Here is a 23393-nt window from a genome sequence, read left to right on the forward strand (position 1 = left end):
AAAAAAAAACAACCCTGTCCTCAGAATTCTATAAAGTTGATTAAGAATGTTTCTTAAAGGTCCAAGAAGCAACAAACAGCATCTGAAGCCACAATCTATTATAAATACTTTATTTCAACTAGAAGGTACAATCTCTCAGGGGTTTCATAGTTTAAAAAGCTACAATCACATCATGTTGTAACTATATAAAAAACAGTGCTGTTAAGTGGAACTGCCTGGCTTAGACCATATACATGTCTGCACAGTCTTTATGGAATCTGCACAAAGAAATATCTTCTCCCTTTGCTCCAATTAATTGTTCTTGTATGTAAGTTTCTTTCTATTCCAGTATATCCAGAGTGGTGAAGTAACAAGGCCAGCCACGTAGCCAAAGGTCGCTCCAAGCGTGCAGGAGATGGGCCATTCCTGAGGAGAGAATGTATGAGATCGAAAAGAACAAATGTTTTATTATTACTTGAGCACAAGTGTAACCTAAATATTTCTATATTAAAGCTTAATGTGCTTTCTCAAAGAATGCCAAAAGCGTAACAAGGTCATATCTGCATTTATCATGAACACTAAAAATGTACACATCTTAGTTAATGTGCATTCAACTGTAACAAGGTTTCTGGCGATTGTAGATTTAGTTTGATGCTCCCCAAACTGCATGAGTTACATGCTGAAATTACAAATTAAAACTTTGGGTCAGGCTTTGCCATAATCCTGGACTCAATTTAGCTCTCTGAACTAGTTGGTAGTTTTGTTTTTCTAATTTCCACGTTGGCTTGTATATCAAATGAAACGAAAAGGGTGTATGCTGACCAAACCACAAGAAACTTTAAATTGTGTTGAAAAGACCTAGAATTCAAGCATGTTACATGGAATTTATAACAAAGCAACTGCTTCCATAATAAAACTGATTTCACCTTTCAGATATAGATATTGGAACCACAGTGGAAGTTACAGAACCACAGCTTATGTACACACCTAGAGTATAAGTTAAATGACATACTGGCTTCCAAATACCCATTTTCTCCAGCCATATTACATTTCACAATATTACATCAAGCCAGAAGTAAATAACGTTGACTTATTTCATCCTCGAGCAGTGCATGGCAGTCCCTAGGTTTTGAAAGGTCCTGCTTTAAAAAAATTTTCTCATGTTTATCTATGTAGCTTATTTGGTATACTGGAGCCATTTCTAATCTTTCTCTAGGGAAACAGACTGTATAACTGTGGTAGAGGTGAACCATCTTAATGACTAGTTCTGTTACCTAATTAAGCTTTCTCGTTTGGTCTGCTGTTGATCTACCATATTCCAGATGCCGTGCAACAGACAATAGTGTTAGACAAAGTTTCAGTCAGTGTGAACAAACTAATGCAGTTCAGAGAAGCATAATCTAATCCATAAAATTTTTCCCAGCCTTCCCTACATTTAAAAATGCTGTTGCCTAAATTATGATTTCTTTATGTCTTTGGTGAGCTTCTGTTAATTTCCATGACGTGAGCTTATAGCTATGTCTATTGCACAGATTGGGTAATGGAACACTAAACTTTGATACTTGAAAATGACAGCCTTAAATGCTCATAGCAGTCACAAATCTAGGATGTACTGTCTTGTGTGTGAGCTTTGTAGAGATTTTTTAAAAAATATAAGCATCATCTTCCCCATTGACGTGCGGAGAGTCTACTGCATAACTGGTCAGGAGCTTTCTCTCCTGAACTGGACAGTGGATGTCTTCTTTCTCCCAAGAAGTGGTGGTTTGCATTAAGTACCATGGCCTTATGTATGCTCAAATGGAATCTGATGTAACTTTCTCATTTAATTTTGGTCTGCTATTTTTAGATAGAATTGAAAAGAACTGTATAACTCAATTAGTATATGAGCTAAGTTGTCCAACACATGGTATAAAGGAATTAAGACAGTAAAGTATTATACATTTATTTCCAACTTGCCTTTGGGGATTTGATGGGAATTTTTTTCTTTTCTTCCTCAAATTCACATCTCTGAAACTCTTCACACTTGGTTTCCTAGCCAATAAAGTTAAAATCTAGAATTTGTCCTGCCCTAAGAGAAATGGACTAGGACTCTGGTGTCACCTCTGTTGCTTGACTGGGCCTCATTTTCCTCATCTGGGACGTAGAGGAGATGATCTCTAATCTCTCCCATTTATCAACTCTTAGGATTTTCTTCTTTCTTACAATAATCATTGTTGGACATTACCTTTTCGGCTTCATGTTCTTAAGATGGTAAAAATCCCGTATATAGATGATTAGAACTCTAAGCAAAGATGATTGTATCATCTGAACCTGAGGTGCCTTAGGTACTCTATTGACCTTGATGGGGTTTGGAGTTTCCCATTGCTTATTAAGAGCCTTTTCGTTGCTTTGGTTCTTTAGTATTTCTTTTTTGCAAAATCCTTCCTGCTAGTTTAACTAAAACCAAAGATTTTTTTTTTTCTGCTCATAAACAGATTGTAGAAAAGTTGCCTTATTTTCAGAAGCATGTCTTCAGTTAAGACTTAGGTTTCCATTGAAATTCAGGCTAATCACTGGAACAACTAGTTCAAAGTAGTGAATTCTCTGGAAAATAAAATACTTCAAAAATATCTTACTGACATGAATTTTGCTAGTGAATGAAAATACATTGCTTCAAATAAGGTCATGTATGAATGAACTTAAACTTATAGTTAATATTTTTTTGCATATAATCAGTTCTGAAGTTCTTAAAAATAATTTTAGGGGCTTCCTGAAATCTTATTTAATATTTTGCTTATATCCTTATTCTATCTCTAAAGGTACATTTTAGGTTAGCCTATGTTGAATTATCACATTTACAATAAGTAGAGCCTGCACTAATGGTTTTTATTGTGAATTATCTTAGTTACTTTAGGCATTGCTTCCATTTGGTTTTAATTATTAATTTTAAGTACCACATTAAATACTGGTTTGTTGGTTGTCGCTTTTTAAGTGATTGTTGCTTTAATAGTGTCCCATCTTAACACATGGGGGGTCACAAATAAAATAATATGCATAGTTTACTATCTATGTAAAGCACTGACCTTCTTACCTTAGTAGTTTTTATTTAACACCATGTAAACATCTGGGATAATACTCTTTCCTCTGTTTCTCACGTGGTGGATCTACGCATCATCGGCCAACTGCGAGCATCTGCACCTTGGTAAAGGGTGCATTGTCAAAGTGCAGGGAGAATCGTACTCCCGCATGAATTCAGCCAAATTCCAATTTGGGTTTCTAAATTCTATTTTATTCACTTTGTAATTTCAGTGTGGCTCTTTGTTTCCAAACACATATATACACATTTACACACACATTCTTTAAACAGCTGCTATACTTCACCTCCAGTGGAATGCCAAAAATGAAGTCAATATTAGTTAGAAAGTTTTGCCTTAAGAGGGGTTAAGGCTTGGAGCACCTGCTATTCAACATGTCAAGGAATCCATGCCATCAGCAAATTAAAATGTTGGACTGGCTTTGGAGACTGTTTGCTAGTGATGGACCAGGCTTTCCTGCTTGATTTTTTCTGAAATAAGTAGTCCTTAACTGTAGCATAGTCATTTTTTAAAAGAGAATTTCTCTTTATATAAGGGCAACTCTCCGTAATAGGGAATGGCAAAAGGAGCTGCTGAAGGGAGTTGGGGAAGGTTGCCAACGAACCACCTTTCCTCAAGCGATTCCCTGCTGACCTTAATATTGCTTTAAAAAAATTAAAACTGTCCTATGGCAACAATTCATTTTGACTTGTCAAACAATCGTAGCTTAATCACATATTTTCATAATTAGATCTTCACGTTTTCCATTTAAAACTACTGTCTCACATATGGAGATGTTTCTATGTAACGTTCCTCATGCCACAAATAGAATTAAAAAAACACACCGTATCATCTATTGAAGAGACAATTCAATTGCGTTGCTATAAACATTTCTCCAAATTATGATAATCTGAGATGGCTCTCTATATATATCTTGTTTTGTTTAAGGAAAATAGAAAACTCAAAGACATTCATGAAAAGGAAGTCACAAGTGATTACCACCAAACGACCATCTTCTTTTTATCCAGTTCTTTATAAATTTAAATTTTTTTAAATCACTAAACAAAAGAAAAAATTCCTCTTGCATAACAAAAGATAATATGGACAAAAGATAATGCAACTGGGTAAAATTATTACAGTTACTGTCAAAAAGAAAAACTAAAAAAATGAGTAGCTGCATCATGTGAAGAAAGTATCTTGCTTAGAGTACTACTGTTATCCTTTTTCTAAATCGAATGATTCCTTATATGTTTCAGCACTTAAAAAAAGGTCAGTGTTCTCTTAAAATAATCAGCATTGGCAAAGGCCTGATACATAGGGTCTTGGTACACGTACTACCAATAAGTTATTTTTCTCTTACAAATAAAACAATTTCACCCTAATCTTTAAAAAACATCTTAAATAATACAGATATAACTTTTTTTCTGTTAAAAAATCAATATTATTACTGGTTGAAAGACATTTCAAAATTATATAAGCTTATTTCTACCTGAAGACCACACTGGTTTCTTCTGATCAGGCATTACTATAAAACTCTGCTTACTTTTTAGGAAAGGAAAATGTACCAATATAAAGAGTTTGATCTATTTCAGAGCATGTTGTAAGTAGTACAGAATAGTGATTAAGAACACTGATTTTTGGGACTTCCCTGGTGGCTCAGGGGTTAAGAATCCGCCTGCCAATGCAGGAGACAAGGGTTCGAGCCCTGGTCTGGGAAGATCCCACATGCCGCAGAGCAACTAAGCCCATGTGCCCCAGCTACTGAGCCTGTGCTCTAGAGCCCATGAGCCACAACTACTGAGCCTGTGTGCCACAACTACTGAAGCCCGCATGCCCTAGAGCCTGTGCTCTGCAACAAGAGAAGCCACCACGATGAGAAGCCTGCGCACCACAACGAAGAGTAGCCCCCACTCACCTCAACTAGAGAAAGCCCCGGAGTGGCAACGAAGACCCAATGCAGCCAAAAATAAATAAATTTAAAAAAAAGAAAAAAACTCTCATTTTTGTATTAGACTGGATTTGAGTCTCAGCTCTGCCATTTGTTAAATATCTGACCCTGGGAAATTAATCTGGATGGAACCTAGGATACGACATGAAGCAAAGGAACTTCTTTACAAAACAGAAATGGTCTCACAGACATAGAAAACAAACTTACGGTTACCAAAGGGGAAAGGGGGAAAGGGATAAATTAGGAGTTTGGGATTAACATATACACACTACCATATATAAAACAGACAACAGGGATCTACTGTATAGCACAGGGAACTATATTTAGTATCTTACAATAACCTATAATGGAAAAGAATCTAAAAGAGAATATATATATATATATATATTCTGAATCACTTTGCTGAACACCTGAAACTAACACAACATTGTAAATCAACTTTACTTCAATTAAAAAAAAAAGTTTAGATCAATGGAACAGGAAGAAAACCCAGAGATAAACCCATGCACATATGGTCACCTTATCTTTGATAAAGGAGGCAAGAATATACAGTGGAGAAAAGACAGTCTCTTCAATAAGTGGTGCTGGGAAAACTGGACAGCTACATGCAAAAGAATGAAATTAGAACACTCCCTAACACCGTATACAAGAATAAACTCAAAATGGATTAAAGACCTAAATGTAAGGCCCGACACTATAAAACTCTTAGAGGGAAACATAGGCAGAACACTCTTATGACATAAATCACGGCAAGATCCTTTTTGACCCACCTCCTAGAAAAATGGAAATAAAAACAAAAAAATGGGGACCTAATGAAACTTAAAAGCTTTTGCACAGCAAAGGAAACCATAAACAAGACGAAAAGCCAACCCTCAGAATGGGAGAAAATATTTGCAAACGAAGCAACGGACAAAGGATTAATCTCCAGAATATACATGCAGCTCATGCAGCTCAATATCAAAAAAACAAACAACCCAATCCAAAAATGAGCAGAAGACCTAAATAGACATTTCTCCAAAGAAGACATAGAGATTGCCAACAAACACATGAAAGGATGCTCAACATCACTAATCATTAGAGAAATGCAAATCAAAACTACAATGAGGTATCACCTCACACCAGTCAGAATGGCCATCATCAAAAAATGTACAAACAATAAATGCTGGAGAGGGTGTGGAGAAAAGAGAACCCTCTTGCAGTATTGGTGGGAATGTAAATTGATAACAGCCACTATGGGTTGAAAATAGAACTACCATATGACCCAGTAATCCCACTACTGGGCATATACCGTGAGAAAACCATAATTCAAAAAGAGTCATCCCCTCAGATCCAGCAAATACTGGATTTCATTGTTCATTTCTTCTTTGCTATTTATTCGAAAAGCAAGTGTATCGTATGATTGAACTTATAAATGGAGAGATGACCCACAGTCATTATTCCAGACAGCATTCCAATACTGCAGAAACCAATACTGACCCAGACAAAGAAATTATTGAAGGCACTAGGTTAAACATACAGATCTGTGTGCCATTTTTTTATGAAGATAGCACATTTTGGATTTCTCTTTTTGTGAAATCTAGAGGTTGTGTTGCAATTTCAAGAAGAGGGTGGGACTGTATGAGACAATGACACTCTTTTAACAGATACATTTTTGGTGTTTTTCTTTTTAAAAAACTTTTCCTGGGGGCTTCCCTGGTGGCGCAGTGGTTGAGAGTCCGCTTGCCGATGCAGGGGACACGGGGTTCGTGCCCCGGTCCGGGAAGATCCCAAATGCCACAGAGCGGCTAGGCCCGTGAGCCATGGCCACTGAGCCTGGCGTGTCCGGAGCCTGTGCTCCACAACGGGAGAGGCCACAACAGTGAGAGGCCCGCGTACTGCAAAAAAACAAAACAAAAAACAACAACAACAAAAAACTTTTCCTGTTTAAGCAGTAAATGGTTAGAATTGTTTAAAAAAAAACAAACCCGAAAAGAGTCATGTACCACAATGTTCATTGCAGCACTATTTACAATAGCCAGGACATGGAAGCAACCTAAGTGTCCATTGACAGATGAATGAATAAAGAAGATGTGGCACATTTATACAATGGAATATTACTCAGCCATAAAAAAGAAACAAAATTGAGTTATTTGTAGTGAGGTAGGTGGACCTAGAGTGTGTCATACAGAGTGAAGTAAGTCAGAAAGAGAAAAACAAATACCGTATGCTAACACATATATATGGAATCTAAAAAGAAAAGGTTCTGATGAACCTAGGGGCAGGACAGGAATAAAGATGCAGGCGTAGAGAATGGACTTAAGGACACGGAGGGGGAAGGGTAAAAGCTGGGATGAAGTGAGAGCATTGACATATATACACTACCAAATGTAAAATAGATAGCTAGTCGGAAGCAGCCGCGTCACACAGGGAGATCAGCTCGGTGCTTTGTGACCACCTAGAAGGGTGGGATAGGGAAGGTGGGAAGGAGACGCAAGAGGGAGGGGATATGGGGATATATGTATACATATAGCTGATTCACTTTGTTATACAGCAGAAATTAACACACCATTGTAAAGCAATTATACTCCAATAAAAATGTTAAAATAAAAAAAAGTTTACCAAAATGTGACCCTGGGTAAGTCACCTAACCTTTCTGTGCCTTGGTTTCTCATCTACAAAATAAGGATCACTGTAAAACTCACCTCATAGGGTTATTGTAATGATCAAATGAGACAATGTGATGTGTGATACTTATAACCATACCTATAACAGTATCTGGCACATAGTACAAGTGACCAATTAATGTGAGTTATAATTGATAATAATCTTTTACTTCATATTTTTAATAGGCACATATGAAATAAGTTGTCATTATAATCTAGAATACCATCATTCCTCAAATATACCATCTCTAAAGCTATTTTTAAAATCCTGCCCAAATTTTAAGTACTTTAAAAGTATTTTTAAAAAATTACATCTACATATATATGGATCATGTTTGACGAGAAGGAAGCATGAATTCCATTAGATGGTAGTTGGATGTGTACATACACACATCCATATAATTTCAAGGGTTCACAGACTTGAAGCCCATATATGGACTCCTGGTTAAGAATCCCTACACTTGGAACTATATTCAATATCCTGTAATAAACCATAATGAAAAATATGATACATATATATAACTGAATCACTTTGCTGTACACCAGAAACTAACACAACATTGTGAATCAACTACACTACAATAAAAAAAAAAAATCCCTGTACTCTTCATCACTCTACCCTAGTAAGTATTTTTATTAACTGTTCTAGTTGGCCAAAGAAATACAATGACCTTTCACTTTTTGGTTTCAGAATTTTAAGGATCAATTTCAATGACGTAGATGGCATTTGTGTGGATTGAGAGTAAACAGTTTAAATACATTTTAATTATAATATGCACAATATATCAAGTGCAAATAGATTACATTTTTACTCCATAAAACAGCTAGTTTGGTATATCACTGACTATGGCAGTTTATAAGCTGCTGCAGGTTTCATCAGGTATTTGGGATTGGATAATGGTGACTTTTTTTGAAATTAGTTTAAAATATTCAACGAAAAGTTTAAAAAGCTAATTATATAAAAACATTAAGCTGCTTTTAAAAATACTTTATATTTTACTTGGGAGCTTTACTTTGCTTTTCTAGGAAATGGCATGTGGCATTGGAGTGAGAATGATCTGAGATGCAGGGCCAGGTCAGCCACTTACTGGCCATATGACCTTTGCCAGGTCACTTAACACCTGAGCCTCAGTTTCCCAACTGCAAAACAGGGATAATAATACCTCTTGTACTTAAAACATGGGGCTCTTGTATTAAATGAAGTAATACTTAAAAATCTGTCATGAAAGCTGTAAAGTACCATGCATCAGTATCATTCCGTATATTACATATTTTAACTTGAAAAACTTAAACTTACATGATCACTAATGGAAGTACTTCTTAGGTATTCTAATAGGTGATAATTAGAGCCTGCAGTTTAGAACAAATAAAATATTAATAGTTTATGAGCAATGTTATATTGTGCTGCAGGAACTATTCCCTTGCCCTTGTGATATAAGCATCTTTAGTACTTGCTTTTCTTCCCATGAAATGTCTGGGAAGCATAAAGCTTACAAGAGAAAACTCTCAAGAGCTATATAGCATATGGCATTATATTAACCATATGTAGCCTTACCACTGAAACAGACGGGTGATTCTTGCTCCTAGCTGTCATTTTTCGTAACTTTTAAGACGTATAAGTACAGAAACTGATTTTAAACCAACCACTGGTAGGCATTTCTATCATTTTTAAGAGTCTCCATTTGAATGGCTCTGTATGTTCAAAACTATTTATTGAGAGCCCCTACTATAAACCAAGCAGTTAAGGGGCAAACTAAGATTATTTAATTTTTTAGATAAATTTTAATAACACAAACTTTAAAAAATATGTTTCAATATAATTTTTGGAGAGGTATGTACTATGATAGATATCATGGGAAAACTGACCTATCTGCAGATCAAAAAACCTAGAAACACTTAGAACAACTCACAACCATTAGGATTACTGGCTCTTTCAGATAAAAAAGGGAGCTAAAACCCAGGCAGTTCTAAATTTCAAACTACTTTTTAATATGTTTTGTTTATCATGCTTACCACAAATTTACGTTTGCATGACTGATAGAATTCATTTTTAAAAACCTACTTTCAAAATTCTACTGGTTTTAAATGATTATTTGTATTTTCCTCTGAATTTGGTTTTAAGTGATGTGTTTTTCCAGGTGTCCTTAAAGCAAATGCTATTGTCTGATGTAGGAATACATGTACAGATGAATCTACTCATCTGGATACATCTCTCTAGTTGTAACTCTTCCCTGTGCCATGTATACCACACCACTCTCCTGTGACTAAGAACACAGATTTAGGAAGAGCTATTTGTGGAGAGGTCCACAGTCTCCAGGCTGGAACTTCTTGTCAAAGTGACGATAAATGGTCCTTGGCAGGACCATGCAAATGAGTTTCCTTAGCCAGCACTCTTCTCCCTCACATGAAAGTTCTGCTAGCAGATCATTTTCAACTTCACTGCCCAACAGTGAACCCACCTTTTAAATCCAAAACCATTTTCTATCAGTTACGCATTATAGTTTTTTTTCCATGGTCGAAATATGTAACTCATATTTCATATACATTAATATTTTATTTTGGTCTGTCTAAAATACTGTATAACACCTTTAGCATCAGAAACACCAATTAACCTAAAAATATGCACCCTTCAATAATTAAATCCATAATCTTAGCTTTATCCCTCACTCTGTCATTATTTGCAGTGATTCATTTAATTATCCTTATGATCTCCAGCTTCAATTTATGAAAGTATTATCTGTGGCATCTGTGACTTTTAAAAATGAATATATATGTTTCACAGATATTAATGTTTTAACCTGATAAAACCAGAGAAAACAAAAAAGTTTTTAAATATAACAATGCCTCATTTATCTGGTATCTGATGGGAACAAGTACAAATATTTTTAAACGACTTAAAATTGTTTTCAAGACCATCTCAATCCATTTTGCTTTTTAACTTTATAAGAAATAAATATGCTCAGAAGAGATTTGATTCTCTGGGTCAATTCCATTTTGGAGACAGTAGCATGGAAGTCCAGAGTTTAAAGATATTTGTTGGTTTTCTAGGTACAAAAGCTTCACATCTTAGCTTCAAATACTCTCCTACAAATGCATTAAATTTTATGGTCTAAAATATAAACACTACCAGAGTGGTCACGGCACTTAAATGAAATTCTCACGTGAAGAAAGAAACGCAATATAATAACTACTCAACCTTTTCCCCCCAAAATCTAAGCTATGGCCATTTTTTAAAAAGAAAAGCTATGTTTCAGAGTCTCCAGGGATAAAGAGAATCATGGTGTCTTGGGGCGCTGGATCCTGAGTCTTCCTCTAATCAGGCAAGAAATGTTGAACAAGATGTGTACTCCTCTCCTCACACTTGGCTTTCTTTTGTGTAGAAGTGGGACTGAACTCTACCTTGCACTAGGGTTACCAGGATTAAGTTGCCTGTGTGACAGTGCCAAGCCCATGCCTGGTACATACACAGACAGATACGATGTTTTCTTTCTATTGCCGTCCGAAATGTCAGACAGAATTGAAAATTACATGAAATCCAAATACCCTGAATACCAGGGAAACAAAAAGATGATTTAACAATCCACCCTACCAATTTAAGGATTATCGGGCAGCATGAATACAATAAACTGAGACAGTTAACATGCTCTAACACTTGGAGAACTCAAATAATGGAATTTGCAGGGTTTTTTGGTAATGCTAAAAAAAAACAGTCATTAACCTACTCCTTTTATAGGTCATAAATGCCTATAACAGTAATTAAGCAGTAACTATGTGTCAGGTTCTGAACTAAGTACTTTAGAAGGATTATATTATTTAATCCTCACTAGCAAGTGGCAGAGCCAGGATTTGAACTCAATAATCTGATGCCAGAGCTCTTAATCATCCTGTTATCTGTCTACCTATTAATAAAACATGTGGGTTTAAAAACTTCATGGTAAATTTCCTTTGCTCAGAATAACCAACAACAATTCCCAACCTCCCGTTAATTTTTTTAATAACATGAAATACTAGCCGACTTTTGATAATTAAGACATTTTCCAGATGAAAAGCTCATAACCATCTATTCTGCAAAATATTTAGAGCATATTAAATCTGAATCTAAATCACAATATGAATCTAAATTATCATTACCACACAATTAAATTCCAGTCCTGGTAATATTTAAGTATCTGTTATAACTTACACAGAATATGTATTTTGTACACAGTAAGAACTCAACAAATATTTACTGATTAGCTATTTTTACAGCAGATAATGCATCAAATTATAATGTACAAAGATCTTCCATGGTCAAAATATTCATTTTGTCAGTAACTATAGCTAGAAGCTTTCTCAGGGGCTGAAGAAGGCTGTCTGGGTTATGGGCAATTCAAATGTTTATAATGTAATAATTAAGGCAAGGAAGAGAAGCAAGATGACTTTCAATTATTTTTAAAGAAAACAATAAAGATGACCAACAACATAGTGGGCAGCCACCGACCACATTCTCTTTCACCAAATTCTCTTGCTGCCTCCTAGAAAGGGAAGGCTTCCTCCAACTATAAAGGTATCTTTCGTCATTTGTCATTACTTAAAATTATTTAAAATTCCTATTAGTAAGTGAAAAACATTTTTCATTGAGGTTATATATTTTCAATGGGCCTTTCTAGTCATTTAATGATGAAACAATTTAAAAAATATAAATATTCTTGAAATTGCTCAGTACAGAACTCACATCATTATAATCTTATGTTTGGCCTCTGGAAATTTTATATGAAGTCAAATTTGATTTCAAAGTAGAAAAAATGGAACTAAACATGCAAAAGTTTTTGTGAGGTGGATGGTATGTGTTTTTAAAGAAAGTATAATTGCTTAACCAGATACCCTTGTTTCTCTGACTGAAACATCAGTAAAACCAGATCCCAATCCAGAAAAGCTTGCTTTACCACAAACATATCAAATCTTTACTGGGCTATAAGGAATAGAGAACTAACCTCTCTTCCTAATACTATAATATTACAGTTTAGATAATGAAGTATATATAGTTATCTTCTCGTGAAATTTTACTCTAGAAAAATCTCCATTCTGAGGTGACGCCATGATCTTTCATTTGGTTTATTGTTTCTCTGGCAGATTCTGTCAGCACCATGAGCCACACGGAGTACTTATTCTGTAGTGAGGTTTATGAAGAAAAAAACCAAAACAGAACAAAAAACTTGTTCACTGAAAATAAAAAGTGAACAAAAAAGATGCCTCAACATTTCTCTAGTTTATCAGTAAACCATTGCTAAAAGGGAAAGGGGCAGGTGATTATTGTATGAATAAAAGATGATTAATTATACATCAATTCTATTATTTCACTAACAGTATCTATCATAATTTTAAAAGATGATAGTGAACAAGTGGGTCATTAACTTGGAATACTTTAAAAACAACTCAACAGTAAAGATGATTAAACAACCAGTAATATTCCAGTCAAATGAAACATTCTTAATGAAGACCAACATTTGTTACATATTAAATTAGCTAGTTAGAAAACCTTTTTTAAAGTCAATAATTCAAATAGAAACTTTATATTAATTTTAAAAGTCTGATACCATTAATTTGGATCCGGCTCACCTCTCATTGTAAACAAGAACTGAGGTAGAAAAATGAGAGTCAGTAGCTAAAAGCCCAAACAATCGAAAATAGATAACTGAATTGTAAATAATCAAAAAATATATTTTCTATGGAAACCTAAACCCAGATTGTACAAAGGGCATCTACTCCCCATAATTCAACATCTATTTCTGCATAGTCTTATAAAGAGAAGATTTATACAAGTGTAACATATCAAACTTTTACACTCCAAAATATTCCATCTATACGCAAACTAACATGTTAATTACATAGTACCTTACCAACTCATAAGCTGAGGGCCAATGGTGCTTTATATATCGATACTTTGTATTTAGATTTAATTGCATACATCTGAAAGTAAGGAATTAAAATACAATTTCCTGTGTATACTTTTCAATGATTTTGATTGTCCTCCAATTTAGAAATCACTGACACTATTGAATGAAATTAAGTTCCATAAGATTGTAACTTGAGTACAAATGAATCCCCATTTCCCAGTGGTCACTGAGATGGCCAAGAAAATATAAAGGAAACCTTTATTAATATTATAACCTTGGGAAGGGTGACACCACACACCCCAAACCTCCAGGGATTTCCATAACATATAGTAGAGAAGGGCAAACCTACCAGACTTACTGAATGTAAAAGAACAACTCATTTGTCTAGGAGACACAACATCTAATAGAAAGCACAAAGAATGGACTTAAAAAGTAGGCAGTTAAGTGCAAGACATATAATTCAGATCCCTCAAGGGCCTTTGGAAAATGACATACATAGCAGAGATTTATCCCAGCCACTTATTACCTAGGAATTTACACTAAAGAGAAAACTGGAGGGACTTCCCTGGTGGCGCAGCAGATAAGACTCCACGCTCCCAATGCAGGGGGCCTGGGTTCCATCTCTGGTCAGGGAACTAGGTCTCACATGCATGCCGCAACTAAGAGTTTGCATGCCACAACTAAGGAGCTGGTGAGCCGCAACTAAGACCTGGTGCAACCAAATTAATTAATTAATTTTTTAAAAAACCTAGACAAATCTGCAAAGATATATGTTTTATGATAATCACAATAATTCGTAATAAATTAGTAATAGTGAAAACTATAAATAATCTAAATGTCCATTCATAAGAAATTGGTATATGATTTTACCCAAATAATGGAGTATTATAATGCAAATTTTCACTGACATGGAATGAGCTCCATAATATGCTGTTGAAGGGAAAAAAAGATTAAAAATAACATGTGTGGGCTTCCCTGGTGGCGCAGTGGTTGAGAGTCCGCCTGCCGATGCAGGGGACACGGGTTCGTGCCCTGGTCCAGGAAGATCCCACATGCCGCGGAGCGACTGGGCCCGTGAGCCATGGCCGCTGAGCCTGCGCGCCCGGAGCCTGTGCTCCGCAACGGGAGAGGCCACAGCAGTGAGAGGCCCGCGTACCGCAAAAAATAAATATAAAAAAATAATAATAATAATATGTGTATTATGAATAGTTACACACATGAAGAGAGAGCTGCAAAGATTACCACCGAAACACAAATGGGCGTTGTCTCTGGGTGGCTGGCTATTTGATAATTTTTACTTACTTTTTATAATTATTAGTATTGCTTAAATTTTCTAAATAAATATATACTGTCTTTGTGATCAGAGAAAAATTCTCTTCATGTTGGAAAAAGAAAGTATATTTATTTTTTAATACCACAATTGATTTGGGAGAAATCATCTTAATATTTGGAAAAATCCATTAAGATATAGATTCAAAGATGTTTATCATAGCACTGTTTATAATAGTAAAAATAGTACTAAATGATCAATAGTGAATTTTTAAAATAAATTTTGGAATAACTATATAAAGGTTTACTATGAAGCCATTAAAAATTACAACAAAGATGTATCCATCACTAGCTCAGTGACCTTGGAATATTACATGTCCTCTAGGTATCAGTTTCCTCATCTGTAAAATGGTGATAAAAAGAACACTTATAGTATTTCCCCTAGCTTATTAGCTATATCCTATTGTCATAGAAAACAAAAAACCTGATGTTTATGAGCTTCCTCTAATATCACAAGCCCCTATTTCAAAACCTACTTTGCTATATGCTTTAAGAAAAAAAAATCTCAAAATCAACATTCAGTTTGGCTATCAATCAAGCTAAGAAAATATGAATCTAAGACTACAAAGGCAATGTATATCAAAGTTAAAAATAGGGAATTCCTGAAACTTCTAGGCTATTAAACTCCTAAACATATTCTCAAACTAAGCTTGTTTATTCACCTATACATGTAGAAAAAAATAGTGTTAGAAGATAGAAACAGGCTGATCTGGACGCCTGTGGCACTGAGACAGGCCCTAATAAATCACCCAGATTACAGTGACAGAGGGAACTGGCATCCCTACTTAACTAAACGATAAAACAATTTAAATACACATACTCGTTAGCTTCATCAGTTTTACCATCACTGTACAAACATCTGCTTTGTTGCTTTAAAGAGCTGAAACCAACCTGCCATGGTCTTCCCCAATCGAGTGGAATAGGAAAGGCTCCAAGCCATGTTCCTAGAAAACTAGAAACTGTAGTGATCTGGAGACTATTCTCCCAAATGGATGTAACCCTATAAAACACAAATATATAAATTATTGGTGGTATATATCTTAGCTGCTGGGGAATCAAACAAACAGCATAAATTAACACTATACATATATATATGTTGTTCATTTAAAATAAGCATCGCAAATTGACACAAATATTTGCCATGAATCATTAGCAATTAATTGGTAAGAAGATACAAGTGTTTTTCAGCTGGAAAGGTAATATATGCACATAGTGAAAATCAAACAATACAAAAGAGTGTCTGCAATGAAAGCTAAGTCCTCCTCTCACCCTTATCATCAACTCTGATTCCTTTTCCCAGAAACAACTGCTATCACCAGCTTATTACATATCCTTCCAGAAATATTTTATACATACACAAATAAACACACAATTTTGTTTGAAATGATATATGCACATCTGCATATATACACACATATATGTATATATCCTTCAAAACAAAACTCAAATGCACCATTTTATAAATCCAGTTTTGCTGTGTGTTTTCCCTTGTTAACAGTTTTACTAGTATTCTATTGTCCAAAGGAAGCAATCACAAAAGATCACATATTATATGATTCCATTTTCATGAAATGTCCAAAATATGCAAATCTACAGACAGTAAATAGATTAGTGGTTGCTTAGGGCTAGGGGAGGGGGAATAAGGAAGTGGCGGGTAAAGGACATGGAGTTTCTTTTTGAGGTGATGAAAATATTCTAAAACTGACTGTAATGATTGTTGTACATATCTGTGAATATAATAAAAACTATTGAATTGTACACTTTATATAGGTGGCATACATGGTGTTTGAATTATATCTCAATACCGTTTAAAAACCCATCTCCCAGCTATCTCAGTTCCCCTCACGTGTATGAGCCACACCTTCCACATCTGTCTTAGCTTTCCAACAACCCTCCTTCATAATAACTTACAAGAGGCAACCCTTCCCACATCTACTTCCAAAAGCAAATTTCAGGTTTTGTCCAAGGAAAAGTGGCATATTTATTAAAATATTTATGCAATTCTTAACCATTTAACATGTATTAAACTGTCCTGCCATTTTTATTAAGTTCCTACATTTTTTAATGTGTTACTGACGAAGTTTTTGAGTGTTATGCCCCATCCCATTTTCCCCATAAGTTCTGTGTTTCTTATTGCCCAGTTTTGCATAATGCAAGGATTTTTAGGAATGCATATGCCATCTTATAGCAGAACCGACTATAGAATCAAATGACAGTATCTCCCCCCAAGTACACCATTAATGCTATTATCAGAAACAGAATTCAAAGCTGGATAAATCACCAATCCAAACCAATAAGGTTTCAACTGATTTTCACTGTTTAAAAATGTCAAACTAAAGTACTAAAAGAAATTAATGCCATTTGGGATACTATGGTAACAATGTGGGAAAAAGTGTTCAATGTGACACTTCTGTTTTCTTGAGACTTTATGAACACTAGAAGATGGTTCTGAAGGGGAACAAACAAACATTTCAAAAACAAAAAGTCAGTAATTTATGGAGCCTAGCTACTCAGCAAGCATCCTCTGCTCCACTTGGGCTGTTCTCTTCCAAATCACACAAAAATACCATGTTCATTTCAGTTTCTATAGTTTCATTCATCCCATAGCGCGGGGTGTCTCCCCTTCCCACTTAGTCTTACCAAATCTCTTACTCCTGATCCAAGTCCTTCATAGATCATCCCCCCATCCAGCTCATTCTTCAGTGGTCTCCTACCCTACTGAGTTCCTAAAACTTCATTGTTCGAGTTACACAAACTTAGTCTTCTGTTTTTGTTCATCTCATCCTTGCCCCTTGAATGTCCAAGATCCTCATGGAGAGAAGCATAGCTAATACATCAGACTCCACACAGAGTTTGCGTAACACAGAGCACAGAGTTAAGAGCTCAAGAAGTTTTTGCTGCTGGGTGATAAACAAGACAAAATCATGGGCACCAAATAACTTTCTAGTTTTCTTAGTTATAACTCAACCATTTCTGACACCAATGATCTCACTGCCTTTCAAGAAGTGAAAATTTTAATTTAACGATGCTGAAAATACATACAGCTGCTAAGGGAATAAAATCCTGTAAAGGGCTTCCCTGGTGGCGCAGTGGTTGAGAGTCTGCCTGCCGATGCAGGGGACACGGGTTCGTGCCAGGAAGATCCCACATGCCGTGGAGCGGCTGTGCCCGTGAGCCATGGCCGCTGAGCCTGCGCGTCCAGAGCCTGTGCTCCGCAACGGGAGAGGCCACAGCAGTGAGAGGCCCGCATACCGCAAAAAAAAATCCTGTGAAACCTGCACTCGGATGTCTCACCACAAAAGAGGCTGAACAAGAAACTATAGCTGTTCCAATAAACATTTTTAGATGGTGAACCCCAATTCTACATTATAAGGTGTACAGAAGCAATTTGATCTGTAGCAATTTTATCACAGTGATTAAATTATCCCCAAGGAGGGGTTTTCAAAGTTTTCTTTTGGTAACAGAAACCTTTTTTCAAGCAAAAAGCTAAGTGGAATTCTACCATACAAAAAAAAAAAAAAAAAAAATGCAGAGCTGATCTTGCTAACGTGGAGGGAGAGGCCTATAGTTCTGCCTGCTTGGGTCTCCCTCAAGTGCATGCCACCCTTCCCTGGCCCCAGTCCCCAGCTGCAGTGGGCCCTTACAGCATCACTGAGAACCATACAGTGCTGAGAAACACTCAAGGAACAATCAGCAAGCTGCCATGAATAGAAAAGTACCTCATTAATTTTTTTTTAAATTTCAAACATCACTAGAATATAAAATTCAAACTTACCCATTTCTACTGAAAACTCTTAGCCATGCTTTGAAGTTTGGTCCTAACAAACATAAACAAGGTACAGTAGTAAAAGTGGACAAAGTAACTGCGAGTAAAAATGTTTCCAACGCCAACCTAGGAAAAAAACACTGTATTAATTTTTTCTTAAGTGTTAAAGATGCATATACACACACATGCATAATCTTTTTTACTTAAATAGATTTAGTATAAAACTATTTTCTTACACTTAGAAAGGTAACATGAGTCTTACCAAAACCATGACTATAAAAAATGTTACTACCAAATGCAAGCTATAAAAAACAATCTAGCAAATATTTGTCTTTGATGATAGAGTTCAGAAGTGTTAAATGCCATACGATACTGAGACTGTCCATTGCAAGAAAACCCATTTCTAGATCATTAACTTTTTCCTCAATAGTCTCTGGAACTTTCTCTGCAATTCGTGGTTCAAATTTAGCTTATATCGGAACCACTTGGAGAACTAGGTAAATTTGTTTCTGACTAAGGCCTGAGAATTTGCATTTCGATAAAATGCTGATGTTGTTGGTTTTAGAACCACAATTGGAGAACCACTGCTCCAGACATTCATTCTACTCTAAAATGGATTACAGAGAAATTATCATTTCCCATTACAAAGGTCTTATCCTCCCCACTCTAGAATATAATTACCTGTTAATCTAGTATGTGTATATATAACCAGGTATATATATATATGTAAAACTATACATATAGCTGTGTGTGTGTGTGTGTATGTATTGCATCACTCATTTCAACATGATCATTTATCACTGCTAAACTGAACTTTCCCAAACTATAATGGAACATTATATAAGACATATTAATGAATTTGGCTTTCACTAATTCAAAACTGTTCAGTTTTGAAAAGGTGTTGAGTTAAATTTTACCTTTAAACTATAAACATTAGCTTCTACGTAATAAAATACAAGAATCTATTGACTTTTCTTAAGAAAACAAACTCTTTTCAAGCACTTCAGAATCACATTTACTATTTATAACTAATTTATATGTACCATTATAGTCAGTTTCCTTAGAGGTTCTAAGGGCCACACACCTATTGGTATATGACAGTTTCTCATCTACCTCCCCCTTTAAGCAATTGCATGACAAAAGGCTACGTAATAGGAGCATTTAAAGAATTAAGTTATTCCATTGTCTTTTAAAAAAATAACACTACCAAGGGCAATGATGTCAGTATCCTTCTGTGATCAACTGATTAAACACATCATGTTTTTTCTCTAATCACCAATAGAATTAGCACTTGGTTTAATAAACGACTGTTTTAAAATATAGTTGGCTTAAGGTAAAAAATTTCAGACTTACTCTATTAGTGGTGCTCCATATAGAACAAAAATTACATGAAAGACGAAACAAGACATAAGAAAGTAGATACAGCATTTCAAAAATCTGGTTACCTAAAAAGGAAATGAATAACTTAAAGAATCAAGAGAATGACTGAAGGACAGCAAATGATTTGATTTTATCTACAAATACAACTTAGCCCTATAAAGTGTGATACAGCTGAATATTCTTTGGATCTGCTCCTGAAGTCAGATCACATGTTCTTTGCACAACACTGTAAAAAAGCCACAATACAAAAATCGATCCCCATGTTCCACTCACCTAAACAGCAGAATCAGAAAATGTTTTTGTTTCTATGCTAAGTATTGAACTATGTTGTTAATCAGTATTTATGAAATATTTACCAATAAGTGTGCTAGGATACAAAAAAACACAAACACAGTCCTTCTTGTGTGATGATACATGAAATATTTATAGAAAATAATGATAATAATATTTTTTCATTTTAAAACAAAATTCCTAGGAAAACTGGACCAAAGAAAAGCACAATATTAAATAATTCCCCAAATCATATTCATGTTACTATATGATCCACATAAAAAAAGACCTGCATGTCTGCAAATCAGTATGTGGGACCTACTTGAGTTCGAGCTCAAGAAGATCTAATAATAAAACACACAATGAGTGTTTTAAATCATAGGGCAGTAAATGTGTTTTAAATTACCTAATAAAGAACATACACATAGTATTGAATAATGTTAAGTGAGGACTTTATTAATTTAAATAATAGTCAAGTGTTACACTGTAGTGAATATTCCAGAAAATAGATTCCAATGTCTGAAAACTTCAACTGCTATTTAGTCAAGGAAGGCCAAGCTTGAAACAAGAGCTTATTTTGTAATTTATGAAAAACCCATTGTCTTTCAGAAATGCAAAAGATGAATGAAAATAAACTGAAATGTCTTATAAAATAAGATTTAAAGGTGTGATTGCTGTATTTATATATATTGCTACACTGACGATATATTCATCTTCAATGATGACATGAAACATGACTATATAGGTTCACAATGCTGATATCCAATTAATACATGGCAAGACTCTATCAAACATTGTAGACAGTCTTCCAGCAAGCAATAGGCTACTGACTAGAAAAAAAAAAAATCAGCTTCTTTATTCACTGTAAATAACCCAATAAGTACTTGACTAATACTTTATTCATCCAGTAATAAAAACATTACCTACATCTAAAAATCAGTTGTCAAGAAATAAGTCTTACCTTGTATGATAATGAACTTCTTTTAGAAGATGCATTTGGTTTCACTACTAAATACAATACTAAATTGACGGCAGTTACAGAAACAGAACAGATGCACAACCATGTCAAGTGTGTTTCCAGTACTGAGAAGTTCTCCAAGAAGAATGATGGAATGAAGATGCTTAGGATAATTGAAAATATGCATAATAGATGGACATATAGTAGTCTCTTGATGTCAGTATCTTTCATGGTGTTTTCTTGAGTGGCTATCTAATGAAAAACAAATTAAGAAAAGAGCATAGGCTATAATGACTTTTTCTATTGTCCTAAATGCTCCAACGTCTAAAAACAAGCCATGAACCAAAGTCAGTTTTCTATGGGCAATAATGTCACAGTGTCAGAATATAGGAAGATGCATATATGTAAAAACTAATAGACTAATATAGTATAAACAGCTCACAGAGCCTGAAAAAGGACAAATCTACTAATTTCTTAAATATTTGTGTCTAGTTTCTGTAAAACAGTCATGTGCAGGGACTAATTAAGCAATTCGGTTTTTTTCTTTTTGCCAAAATCAGAGGTGAAAACAAACAGCATGTGTTAATGATTTGCCCTGTTGGAAATATAAGCTATGCTTTCTAGAAACCCCATAATACAATTTGGCTGAACTGTTGGCATTTTTATCATTATGGACCCTTGTCTAACATCACAGTAGTTCACATTTTCCAACAAATGCCAAGTAACACCAGGTACACACTGGAATGGTGGCCAGTGTTACCAAGAAGCTTCAAAGAACATTATGCTAAACTAAGGAGTCCCAGTACTGCAAAAATACCAAAATGACAATGTCAGTTACACATGCCAGATTCCAACCAAAAGCAGAGCACGAATGGAAGGTGGAAAAATATTTACGTTCTCTCTCACTCTCTCTCTCTCTCTCTCTCTCTCTCTCTCTCTCTATATATATATATATAAACACGTTATTTTGTATATGTATGTATTTACAAATTACCTAACAGATAGCTTATACATAGTATTGACTAATGTTAAGTAAGGACTTTATTAAAGTAGTAGTCCACATGTTACACTGTGGTTAATATTCCAGGAAAAAATATATATATATATGTGTATATTTTATAGACACACACAGAGCGCCCACTGGGGCAAAGGGGCGAATCCACGCCTTATAATAACACTCTCGTTTAATTCACACTGTATTTTTACAAGGCAAACACTTTACTGATAAGGAAACAGGCTAAAACAGATTTGGAAACACTCCAAGGTCCCAAGCTCCCAAGTGCTAAAGCCATTTCAAAACCTAGCCTCTTTGATACAAAGATACGCACTAGGGGGTCGAGAAAAGAATGCATGGCAAGAAAGGAGAAAGGAAATGTTTCTCACAGGTCCTAGCCTCAGCTGAGGGGCTGGGAAGGGAATCCAGAATATAGTCTCTCAATAGACACACCTTCAGATATTTTTCTGGGACACCCTCAGAATCGCAACTGACTGAAGCAGATCTGGACCTAAGACAGTGAATGGTACCCAAAGTCGGATGCTTGCTGAATGACTGAATGAATGAACGAACGAATGAAAAGTTGGTCCAGTGTTGCCCCTCCTGAGAAACCAGCCCTGTGTTGGGCCCTGGCGAGCCCAGGAGGACTCTCGTCAGGTGCTTCCTCGGGTGGCCAGGGCCCCGGCCTCCACGGTCTGACCTGGCCCGAGTCCTTAAGCCTTGCAGCGGGAGAGAAGGTTCTTCTGAGCGGCTCCTAGAGGAGCCTTCGCGGGAATCGAGGGACCTTAACCTGCAGCTCCATCCCAAACTGGGTCGCTCCGAACTCTGCCCAAGCCTCAGCCGACGGGAGTGTAGGCAACGAGGGACGAATTGAGAAGCATAATCAAAGAGCACAAGCGTGGAGACCGAGAGAAAAGAAGGGACAGACACAGAATGTCGGATCCGAAAGAGGCCAGTCCATCACCGCAGCCCCTGGGTCACGCAGGAAGGGCGGAACTGGAGGGGCCGGCAGGCGCGTGCCGGCAGGCACGGACCGGCCGGGGGCAGATATTCCCGGCCAGCTGGGTAGCTGGCGGAAGTGGCTTGCAGCGCCGGGAGGCTCGCGCACCCCGAGCCTCCGGCTGGGCTTACCTAACTCTCCCGCCCGCGGAAGAGAACGGAGGGTTTCTACCTCCCACCATCAGGTGTAACTCGGACC

General features: G+C 36.0%; 1 protein-coding gene across 2 annotated transcripts; it reads right to left on the minus strand.

The window, feature by feature from the left end:
- Positions 1 to 248: 248 nt before the first annotated feature.
- Positions 249 to 23386, minus strand: PIGF (phosphatidylinositol glycan anchor biosynthesis class F; the record flags this gene model as incomplete). 2 transcript variants are annotated; one of them, XM_082852359.1, is made up of 6 exons in its annotated part: positions 23327 to 23386; positions 21205 to 21453; positions 19947 to 20038; positions 18603 to 18719; positions 15723 to 15827; positions 249 to 405 (listed from the first exon to the last, which is right to left on the minus strand). In XM_082852359.1, exons 2-6 carry the CDS (start codon positions 21430 to 21432, stop codon positions 249 to 251), a joined length of 699 nt encoding a protein of 232 aa, XP_082708485.1. In that variant the 5' UTR covers positions 21433 to 21453; positions 23327 to 23386. The 2 variants fall into 2 exon arrangements, with proteins under 2 accessions (XP_082708485.1, XP_082708484.1); XM_082852358.1 differs by having other exon boundaries at positions 251 to 405; positions 15719 to 15827.
- Positions 23387 to 23393: the final 7 nt, after the last annotated feature.

The sequence above is a fragment of the Leucopleurus acutus genome, assembly GCF_964270905.1.
Source record: "Leucopleurus acutus genome assembly, chromosome: 12".
Lineage (NCBI taxonomy): Eukaryota > Metazoa > Chordata > Mammalia > Artiodactyla > Delphinidae > Leucopleurus > Leucopleurus acutus.